Below are 11670 nucleotides of genomic sequence, written 5' to 3' on the forward strand. Positions count from 1 at the left end.
GCTTAACATTTGATTGGACATCTATTCAAAATATCGTCATGTTCACCACACCTATTGGATAAGGGATACTTGTGGGCGTATTTAATGCTGATACTACAAATCCGCAACAAACTTCGGTGAGACTTGACAGTTTATAAAGCTCACGAGTCGTCCAGGTTGAACGTTGGAACCTTGCTTGTCGGATATTTTGAAACTTGAGAAGAATTTACTACGGAAGTTCTATCGTGAACGAATGGATATAACATTAATCAAACCGCACTGGAAGTAGCCTACAATATTATACTATTTAATTCCTCCAGTTTGAAAGATGTTGGACAAACGCATTGTTGTAGATCTGCATTTGGATCAAGATGCCAGAGGAAAAAGCGGTAAGAGACAGACTGAGCAGACAAGGCTATATTTATTAGCCTCAGCCTTAGTTTACAGTAGTTATAAATATGATGTTGGTTAATGAGCTTGGAATTGAGGTGGTAGTTAGTAGGCTACATGGTTGGGTCACAGCATTGGAATTCACCAGGGGCTATTTGTTTCTGTTACCACAACAAAACAGATAGCTCTAGTCTACCTACCGTGGAATCGCATGCTTGTCTTTTATCCTGTGAAATTATTTAAACCAATAGATGTTTTTTTTTTACCATGATTTTAAAACAATGTGTATTTATAAATATTTTTACATCCAAAAATGTAGGGAAAGAGGATTTTGAGAAGCAGTACCAGTTTGGAGCACTTCTTGGAAGCGGTGGATTTGGGTCCGTCTTTGCTGGGCAACGACTTTCAGATGGCCTGCAGGTATGCTAATTCACAAAAGTATTTAAACAAGAAAGACAACTATTATATATATATTTTTTTTAATCTCCGAGAACTAGTAGCCTACAAAATATTTAATGAGGCTAATACATTTATTTTTATTTGTTTTCAGGTGGCCATAAAACAAGTGTCAATTGAAAGAGTTCAACAGTGGGCGAGATTGGTAAGTGTAAAAGCGCATTGACGTTTTTATACCATGTTGTGATTCCAATCCAGTTTAATGCATTTCAAATATTCCGAATGCAAAATAAAATGTGAACTATAGTCCCTTACGCCCTCTGTTGGTGATAGATTGAGGTACATCAGGTTATTTCCACTGGCGCGGTTATTCATATCGCATGACATAGTAGTGGGAAATGACGCATAGGGTTTTTCCTTCGTAACAAAACGAGAATTTACAGCATTTTCAGCGGTATTTTCCCAGTCTTTCCGCAGCTTTTTGTGGTTATATTATTTATAGTTATATATTTATATTTTTTACATGTTTAACATATATAGCATTTTCTTATAAAATGTCAGATATACTAACATGACCTTTCTTCTCTCCTTCCCTTCTCTTTAGCCTGGTGAAGCCTCTACTGTGGTTCCCATGGAGATTGCACTATTGATGCACCTGGGTGGGGGTCCCGGGGTAGCTGGGAGTCCGGGGCACCGGGGAATTATCCGGATGTTGGACTGGTTTGAGGTCCCAGGTCAGGGCTTCCTCATGGTGTTTGAGAGGCCCCAGCCCTGCCAGGACCTGTTTGACTTTATCACAGAGAGGGGATCCTTGGACGAGCAGCTTTCTCAGAGGTGTGTACAGACCTGGTTGAACTGGTGTTAGACCAGGATACTGTCTGTGCTAGCAGTTTAGAGATCATTTATGTTTAATAAACATCTGTCTTTCGATCACTAGCTTTGACTTACCATGGATTATTTTTGGAAACTCATTTTAAATGTGGTAGTATGGTTGTATCTGAAGTCTAACATGTTGTTCTTGTTGTTCCTGCCAGGTTCCTGCGTCAGATTGTGGAGGCCTTGCAGTTCTGCCAGGCTCAGGGGATTGTCCACAGAGACATCAAAGATGAGAACATACTAGTGGACACACGGACAGGAGATGTCAAGATAATCGACTTTGGTTCCGGGGCCTTGCTCAAGGATACGGCTTACTCCGAGTTTGAAGGTGAGAGGACAACCTCAGGTTGTAAAACTTTGTATACAATCTCTGCACTTGGTGGCGTATGTCTAAACTACAATATGGACACTAAACTACGATATGGACACAATGTAGATGAACCCGTTACATGACATGTAATATCCTACTATACCTACTTTGCATCATGTAATAACCTGTCATTCCTATTCGTTCTCCTTTCTTCAGGCACGCGAGTGTACAGTCCTCCTGAATGGATCCTGGAGCAGCACTACCACGCACGGCCACTGACTGTCTGGTCTCTGGGTGTGCTTCTCTTCGACATGGTGTGTGGTGACATCCCCTTCGAGAGGGACTGTGACATCAAGCAGGCCATGCCAAGCTTCACTAAGCGCATCTCCAAAGGTGCGTCTAAGAACTTGCGTTCTGTTGGCCGGATTCCGAAGCCTCAGTATCCATCAGTTCATCAAATACAACTTTATTCAGATTGGTTTTCCATGATTGACAGTCTCCCTCTCACCCTTTGTGTCCTTCAGAATGCCAGTCTCTGATTCGCTGGTGCCTATCCTACCAACCTGAGGACCGCCCCAGTCTGGAGCAGATCCTTCATCACCCCTGGATGGAGCAGGGCGAGGACGTAGAGGAGGGGGGTGAGGCTGGAGACCTGACTGGGGAGAACAGCTTACCCAGCCAATCCAGCATCTGAGACAATGACACTTGAGCTAAGGATGGTCTGGGAAACTTCACATGCCATTGTCTGTAGTTCCTGCTGGTCTGGTCTGGTCTGAGGGACTAACCGATGCACTGTGTTCTGTGTATCCAGCCCTCCCCGAAACCTTGTTATTTATTGTTCAGTTTATTTTTTTTAATTATATTTGTAATTTATTTGACAGGTATTGCAAACATGTGTCAAAAAGTTGCACTGTCTATATTCCTGGGCTATATTATTTTTTTAAGAAGAAGTCTGTATAAAAACCAAAATAATTTAAGTTAAAAATTCAAAATGATCTTTACACTTTATAGGAACAATGACCACAAGAACAAATGTATACTTTTTGTTAACTTATGGGTATTTAGTACAGTATAGTTGTATTTTTATTTGATTTCAAGGGAGAAGTCAATTTACAGTAGCAGTAATACTGAAGGCATGTTGAAGTTTCTGGCATCCCCTGGGTTTGTTTGAGACAGAAACTCTCATTGTGGTCTAATGAAGATCACCCTCTTTCTCAAAAGAGTGACCTGGTTTTACAGGTTAGATACATATACCTACCTTCCTTGTTTTAGAGGAACAAAGGACTATCTTATGTTTACTGGTACACCTCACTGGACCAGGGTAACATATGTATCACATTGTTACAATTCTTAAAGGAAACACCCACAGCACTATGCACCTATCCTGCTACCTATGGACTGATCCTCTAAGCCCTCAGCAGCATTCCTTCCAACACGGACTAAGGCCTTGCCTCTGGTCTGTCCACCTGTCCAACACTGCTGTCTGGAATGTTTTGTTAATATTTTCATTTGTTCTTAACTTAAAGTGTGCATGCTGTTGACAGCTTGTTTCATGTCAGTTATGATGGTCCATTGTACACCATGGTTTAGGATGGCTTTATGCTTGCTGTACATGTTTTTCTCTTGGGCTTTTCTCTGAGGAGAATGGTTTATAATGAGGCATGTTACTTAGGGCCTCCATTTCAAAACCTAAACTAAACTCTGGAGCCGCACCTTGTCACTCAGGACTCAACACTCTATTTAACTTGCTCATACTTAACTCAACCTTCAAATCTTGTGATGACAGAAATACAGTATGTAGTATAGTAGTAGAATATCACTTGGTCATCCTGGAGAACACTGTGATTGTACAGTTGTAATTGTTATGTAAATACATTTGTATTATTGTTGTTCAGTGTCACAGATTAAAATTATTTATATTAAATGAGGATATGTTTGTCACACAGTTTTTTGGGTGTCATGTATTAAATATGTTAAATTAATTTAGTCTTATGACAACTAGTAACGCTTGTCCGCACACTTTTTATTTTAATACTGAGTTTGGCTTTTAATTGTGTTTAAGCTGTTAAGGGGGCCTTTCAAGGACCCCATAGTCTCTTTTCAATACTGTAGTTGTGTTGATATGAACTTACAAGCCAACAACAATGCCATGATGGAGCCTGGTTGGTTAAGGTTGAAGATCTTTGGTAAGTCATTCTGTGAGATCAATGGGAATTTCCCTGGTGCTTAATAAAAAGCTACGGTCTGATTAACCTTTGGCTGGTTCTGGTGAAGTAAGGGTTTATCATGTTTAAAGACTATTCTGTGTTCCCCCAGAACAGTTACATCACTGATGTGCACTGATGTGATGTAGCTCTTTTTTCAATGGGTAGACGTGACTGTTCACACACTCCGGCACAGTAGGTGGCGGTAATGTATATATGTCTATGGTAATGCACTTATAAGTAGGCTGGGATCTGCCAATCTAATTAATAGAAGAAGAAGAAAAAACAGGGAAACGATTGTAAGGGTAGCTAGTCAGATAGCTTGCCAGTCAAGCCTGGGCGAAACCACCTGGGCGCAAAAAAACAGAAGACCACTGTGTTCTCGAAGCGTAGAATGGCTCAGTTAGTGGGGTGATCTAGCATATAACTCATTTAAGTGTGGAAGGGAGTAGAGCTAGATGACAGCTGGGAAGCTAGCTGACGTTTGAGAAAAAGCTAGCTAGCCAGGTAGGCAGCTAGACAGACTAGCTTCCTAAAAGGCAGGTAGAGAAAGTGACAACTTCGTTCAGTTCACAACGACGCCTGTACAATCGCTAACATGACACGGGGCAACGACAGCCAAGAAACAGCAGACAAGACTCTCAGTCGACAAAATGAAGGTAAAGTTTAATAGCTTGCTAGCTAACGTAGTAAAAGCAAGATTTTGAAAATGGTTGTTTAAATCTGAACAAGAATACGCAAGAGAGTAAAATAATAGTTAGCTGGCCAGCACTAACAACAATCTCGCCACCTAATTTGGCGTATGCAAACTAATTGGTTTACTATTGGTAAGCGACAGCTGTCATTGGTTTCAAAAACTCTTAAGGTAGTTAAGGTTCAAAACTATTTTTACTGTGATTTTTTCGAGCTCTTTAGATCTTCAGTAGACAGCTATAGCTGTAGGATAATCAGTTAAAAAACTAACACACTTGGTGACGTGGAGGTGTTCGTGTACAGTACTCAAGTCAGTCACACCCAGGTGAAGGTGGGGCCAAGAACGGCCTTGTGTCAACATATTCAATTCAATATATTAATGGATCATGAACCACTTCCTTGTAGCTACGGCCGTGTGTCAACATATTGAATATGTTAATGAATGAACCGCTTCCTTGTAGCTACTGGACACAAGCACTTGTTCAAACCACCTTTGTGTTTTGAAGATCTGCATTAAGTCAGCTACATACATCCACTACTTATTTCAAATGTAGCATGCAAATTATTAGATTTAAACGTTATCTGTTTCTTGGGGCCAAATGTGACACATATGGCCCTCCTAAAGGTGTATTGAGATATGACAGAAAGTGAGTGTCTCATATTTTACAGTTTTAGTCTTTTTATTTCCTGCTTCCTGTGATTCTTGCAGTGAACAGGAAGTTAAAGTACACAAGTCTGGCGATCCTGGTGGTCCAGAATGCCTCGCTCATCCTCAGCATCCGCTATGTACGCACGCTGCCTGGTGACCGCTTCTTCACCACCTCTGCTGTGGTAATGGCAGAGGTTCTTAAGGTGCTCACCTGCCTGCTTATCATCCTGGTCCAGAAGAGAGGTCAGTCTGATAAACCACCTTACCCCTTAGGTCATTTTGTGTGCAAGCTTGTTTTCATGTGATGGTCTCCTAGGATGTTAAATGTTTTATAGAGTTATGAAATTGTCTAATCTGTAAACACTTGGACTATCTACACATTTGACAGATGTTCTTCACGGCATGCAATGGACCTTATGTTTACTTTGTGTGCTATAGTTCGCTACAAAACTCACAACAGTGGGGCAACAAACTTGAAATACTCGATAATGGAATTATAGGTGTATTGTGTAGCGAAACATAATTTACATTTAGCAGACACTCTTATCCAGAGCGACTTACAGTAAGTACAGGTACATTCCCCCCGAGGCAAGTAGGATGAAAGGCCTTCCAACCTTCTGATTAATAGCCCGATTCCCTAACCGCTCACCCATCTGAGCCCCCATAATATAGCATACCATCCAACTGTAAATATGCCCAGCCAGTGGCACTCCCTAACTCAAAACCATGTCATACTACCATGTTATATACTATGTTGAAAAATATTTAGGATATTCTTTCATCTTAAATACACAACAATATGCAAAAATAATCCACAAAGACATACTACACCTGGTTGTATTTCGTTGTATGTAAGCCAGCATGCTCTTAGCATGTCCACTGAAATGAGCTGTGTTCCTCTCCTTCTTCTGCTAGTGAACATCAGGGACTTTGTCCTGTCCCTGTATGATTCCATCGTGGTGCAATACAAAGACACCCTGAAGCTCGCCGTGCCCTCGCTAATCTACACCCTGCAGAACAACCTGCAGTACGTGGCCATCTCCAACCTGCCGGCAGCCACCTTCCAGGTGTGTTTGCGTGTGTGTCTGTGTTCATTTGTTTACCCATGTGTTTACCCATTTGTGTACCCATGCGTACAATTGCTGGAACATAAACACAATGTTTTGCATGTGATTTGTGTGTTTAGGTGACGTACCAGCTGAAGATCCTGACCACAGCTCTGTTCTCGGTGCTGATGCTGAGAAAGAGTCTGTCCAGGGTCCAGTGGATCTCCCTGCTGCTGCTGTTCGCTGGTGTAGCCATCGTACAGGTACAGCTGGCTCTGTGGGGGATGGAGGAGTCAGGGATGTTGGGTGTCAGGTTGACTGTTTTTAATGCCGTGGGTTCTCTCTCAGGTGGAGCAGGAGGGCAAGGTTAAGGAGACCAGCGTGAAGGGAGGAGCCAGCCAGAACTACGCCAAAGGCCTGGTGGCGGTGGTGGTGTCCTGCCTGTCCTCGGGCTTCGCAGGGGTCTACTTCGAGAAGATCCTGAAGGGCAGCTCGGCGTCCGTCTGGATCCGCAACGTCCAGCTGGGCATCTTTGGCACCCTGATGGGGCTGCTGGGGCTCTGGTGGAACGATGGGGAGGCCATGGCGGCCACCGAGCGCGGCTTCCTGCACGGGTACACCCCCATGGTGTGGGGCGTGATCTTCAACCAGGCATTCGGAGGCCTCCTGGTGGCCGTGGTGGTGAAGTACGCCGACAACATCCTGAAAGGCTTCGCCACGTCCTTCTCCATCATCGTGTCCACCGTGACCTCCATCTACCTCTTCGGATTCCACGTGGACCTCCTGTTCACCGTGGGGGCGGGGCTAGTGATAGGCGCCGTCTATATGTACAGTCTGCCCAAGCCTGCAGGCCCCATCCCTTCCACCGCTGGCCCCTCCCTTTCTTCCTCCAGCCCACCGCGGGGCGAGCTGGGCGACGGTGTTGGGGACTCGGAGCTGGACGCTTTCCTCCCAAAGTCAGTGCTGGTGAAATGAACAAAACTATCTGCAGCTTTCTCTCTCTCTCTTTCTCTACTCCTCCGCTGGACTTAAAACTAATTGACTCCCTCTCTTCCCCTTCTTTCTTTCTGCTGCTTCATCTGTGATTTGGGAACTCACCTTCCTCCATTTGTCAGTTTCTTGTCTTTTTTTGTGTGTGTGTGTGTGTGTGTGGGGGGGGGGGGGGGGGGGGTTGGTGTCACGTGGTCCCGTCCCCCTCATCTTTGGGAGTGTTGGGCTTGTCCTCTCAGTGGCCTGACCTGGTTTTCTTCTCTAAAAGCACAAGAGGGTGAAGTATCATTTAACCAGGCCACGAGGATGATAGTCTATTCATATCATCCATTCTCTGTCTCTGTCTCCCGCCCCCCTCTCCCTCTCTCCATCAGTTTGTCTGTCTACCTTATGTCAGTCATATGTCTTCAGCACTACCCACCCCTCCTTGCCTTAAAACGGTTGATTCTTCTTTTTTTTATGATCTTATCAGAAAAAGCCTTGCCACACATCCTGATGACTTGTGTGTGGGACACCGATATAGGACGATAAGATACAGTTGCAATGCAACTTGAATGTTGTCTCTTGAAGTTATCAGGTCTTCAGAAAAAACCCAGCTACATGGGTGAAGTCTCTTTATGTAAAGAGTCCTGGAAATACATTGTACTACTCACATCTAGTCAACGTAGGATATCAAAACTTTCCAGCTGGCATGGACACTTTATCAATGTCTGTAAAGGATGGGCTACTCTGTTACTGATTGTGTGTGGTTGTGTGTGTCTGGACATGCATTTGTTGTGCATATGGTTGTGTGCTCTAATGTGGCCTCCTCAGGTCACCTGACTGGTCTGGACCCAGTGAAGCGGGCCTCGCCCAAATGACGCACTGCTGAATCTCACATGCCTCCTTAGTCTGTGACCTCCTTTCTTGCCTGCTGGTGTCTGTCTTGTGTGTATCCTCTTTCCTTGCCATCCTTCTCAAAATTCATTGGCGAGGAATGGAGGACAGAAGAAGTGAGGGAAGATTCAGGCCATCGGAGATTCAGGCCAGTTAAGGTCAGAGTGGGTGTGGCTACCTGGGGTCCACCTGAGACAACCAATGGTCATGCTGTGCCTTTTTCTGTCATCTGTACATATCATAGGTTGAACTCGATAATTCAATATTATATATGTACATTTTAACTATGATTCACTCATGTTTTTTGTTTTCTTTGGTGGAGATAATTGTGGTGACAATGGAGGGTTTTGACACAGGCAGATATTTATAAACCAAAACTGTCCTATGTTGGACAATATTTTTTCTTTCTTCAATGGGTATACTGAGGTTGAATGTTTATATGTCCTTTTTTTTTTGTCCAACATGTTTCTTTGTCTCGGTGAAGGTCATAACCATCAGTGTCCTGGGCCTGGTTTGAAAACTCTGCCCTCCCTTTCTGAAGATGATCATCTCTAACCTAACATGAGTGGTGACCAGGGGTCTTCTGCAGGACTAGCCCCTAGCCAGTCATGTCACACAAGTGGAAAGAGAGAAGAATGAGTTTTGAAACTTGGCCCAGTTGTGTGGGGTGGGGAAGTCTTAATTTGGTCATGATGATTTTTCTCGTTGCTACGGTGTGGCTTTATTGCCATTTCTATTGAAGGCTATTTAAGGTGATATCCCAATGTAATATGGAAGGTAGAGTTATTTTGTATTTGCCCAAAAATACTTTTTTTATTGTTAAAGCTGTCAAGATGGGCCATCTCTAGGCAGGGGGAAGTTTTTATGTTAATGTATTACCGTTATGATGATGGTGAGGTGGGGTATGAATGGAAGCAAAGCTGCTTTTACTCCTGACAGGAAGCCCATGGCTGCATATGAGCATGCCATTAATCCACATATAGATTCTCGACAACTAACTATCAAAAGACATTGTTAACCATCCACCAACTTTCAACACAGCCATGTCAACAGAATTACAGTTGCTAGGCTAGTTTTACAGTTGGAACACCTGTGGATTATTGATAGTGGCCTACTGAAAAGTATTGCCTTCCATACATGAGACTTCTTCACAGACAACATGTAAGCGTGTCCATAACACTTATGTCTGTCTGTGTAGCATAGCCCAACCTCTGCTGTAGAAGAGTAGTCCTCCATGGGCTTTGTTCTGTCAGTGGGCCTGTGCAGAACTGTCTTTGATGCTGGTCAGACCTGAGTCCAAATACCATTTAGAACCAGTTCAGTGACTGCATGACTGTTCTCATCTGGCACAGTGGAACCCATAGCCAGTTCGCCCCTGGAAATGTGAATAGTAGTATTTGGAGCCAGGTCTAGTGCAAATACAAAGCTCAACTGGCCTTCATCTTGTGTCTTACATCCACCTCCATGTTGTTCATCTCTTCAACCTCTCTGTGGGTGGGTTGAGAAAATGAAACGATGGAAACATTTCGTGAAGAAAAAGGAAGGCAATAGTTGTCATTTTCACTTTATGTTCACTTGTTTAGTTTTGCACTTCATTTGTACGAATGGCAGTCTGTATTTGTACTTCTTCAAGTAAATCTTTTATAAAACGGGACATGGTTTAAACCCCGCTTCCACTGTTGTCTTACTTTACATGGTTATATTGTAAAAGATCTTCTAGGTAAATATGGTTCAAATAGATTTTTCTACTCTTCAAGTCTTCAATCATAATTGGGTGAAAACAAGCTCTTCCACATTGTTGTTGTCTAGCCTGTCATATTATTTTAGATTGTTAACACACCCTGTAGGAAGGATTGGCCGGCAGAGAGATCCTTTGTAATATCCAGGAATTACTACCTGTTGAACCTGTAGAACCTGAGATCCTGCCATTCTGCATGCCACACTGGGAGAGATAAAAACAGAGAGGCAGAAGTGAGTTGGATGAAAGACGTGCAACAAGATCTGCCGACCGCTTAAATTGTGACCAAAATCTTTAATAGATTGCAGAAATAGTTTAGAATTATGCTTTAAATCAACTAATCAATGGCCTCTAATTAACTAACCTGCCTTAAAGTAATGAGCAACCTTTCTAATATTTTTATTTTTAACTGATAGCTTTTGTCCTGTTCCCCGTCACTTTTCCTTACGCCTCTGTCTCTCTCTCCTTCTATCTCTCCCTCCAGGACCTCAGGAAAGGAGAAAGGATGCTGAGGGCAATGACTCCTACTCTATGACTGTCCTTCACTCCACACCTGCCCATCATGCCAAAAGAGAACCTAACTTCCGGAATGACAAGTGCCTTTAGAAGCTTGAAGATTCCAAAGCACAGTGATCTAGAAGACTAGCTCAGCTGACAGCTGGTACACAGGATTTTAAGTGGCACTTAAATGGTGCTTAGTTTACATGTAACTGGTCCTAAACTGAAACATGCATTGTTTTCACATTGTTGCCTTTAATTTGATTTATCTTGATCTGAAATTAACTGCCTTTTTCTACGTGTAACTTTTGCATTATTTGCTGTTGGGTTTAATCCCAACGGTTTTATTAATCCTTTTTGATCTTTTTTTCTATTAGAATGTTGTGTGACCCTGCTGGAAATGTTAGTTCTGTGGTGCTCTCTCCTGGCTGAAGTCCTAACTGTAAGCCTAGCTTAGTGCCCCACAAGGAGTGCTATATGGGAAAGCAGTCCACCGTATCCAGGACTATGACAGGCTGGCGGAAGTCAGTCACTAGGATCATTTGTCTTAATGTAATGTTTTTAGATGTCAAGTATTTGATTGTCTGAAGGTTGTATGACACTATCTGGAGCAGAGTTATCATGTCTGATTGAAATGTGAATGTGGAATATATGTCCATCCATATCATCATAACTTTTTACAATAAGGATATATTTATCAATAGGAATATAGATTGATAATAAAGCTAATTGACAATATTTAGTGTAATCTTTTTCAAAAAAACTAATGGAAAATGCGGAATGAGAAGCAGGAAGTGAAGATTAAAGGCACAAGGTGTACGATTCAGATGTTGACCACCAGAGGGAAACATTGTCAAAGTATTATGCTGTTAAGCGTTGAAGGCTTCATCGATGTGCACCAACATTCCAATTTGTTATCTGTTGACAGCACTGTGATCTACATGTACCATGTATGAAAAAGAATGATTGCATGACTGAAACACCTGGTTTAGGAATATCAAACTGACATTTTAATAACCGTGTGT

The 11670-nt window shown here is 42.7% G+C and overlaps 2 protein-coding genes across 3 annotated transcripts; both read left to right on the plus strand.

Moving 5' to 3' along the window:
- The first annotated feature begins 167 nt into the window (after positions 1–167).
- Positions 168–2792, plus strand: pim2 (Pim-2 proto-oncogene, serine/threonine kinase). The gene is made up of 7 exons (XM_067239624.1): positions 168–368; positions 689–789; positions 920–970; positions 1370–1599; positions 1800–1969; positions 2168–2344; positions 2476–2792. Exons 1-7 carry the CDS (start codon positions 308–310, stop codon positions 2643–2645), a joined length of 960 nt encoding a protein of 319 aa, XP_067095725.1. The 5' UTR covers positions 168–307; the 3' UTR covers positions 2646–2792.
- A 1702-nt stretch (positions 2793–4494) lies between these two features.
- On the plus strand, positions 4495–11373 carry slc35a2 (solute carrier family 35 member 2). Of its 2 annotated transcripts, none has more exons than XR_010876869.1 (6): positions 4495–4814; positions 5558–5740; positions 6413–6564; positions 6684–6806; positions 6892–10380; positions 10632–11373. XR_010876869.1 is itself a non-coding variant. In XM_067240178.1 (6 exons), exons 1-6 carry the CDS (start codon positions 4754–4756, stop codon positions 10657–10659), a joined length of 1155 nt encoding a protein of 384 aa, XP_067096279.1. In that variant the 5' UTR covers positions 4495–4753; the 3' UTR covers positions 10660–11373. The 2 variants fall into 2 exon arrangements, 1 of the variants encoding a protein (XP_067096279.1); XM_067240178.1 differs by having other exon boundaries at positions 6892–7499.
- The last annotated feature ends 297 nt before the right edge of the window (positions 11374–11670 follow it).

The sequence above is a fragment of the Osmerus mordax genome, chromosome 7, assembly GCF_038355195.1.
Source record: "Osmerus mordax isolate fOsmMor3 chromosome 7, fOsmMor3.pri, whole genome shotgun sequence".
Taxonomy (NCBI): domain Eukaryota; kingdom Metazoa; phylum Chordata; class Actinopteri; order Osmeriformes; family Osmeridae; genus Osmerus; species Osmerus mordax.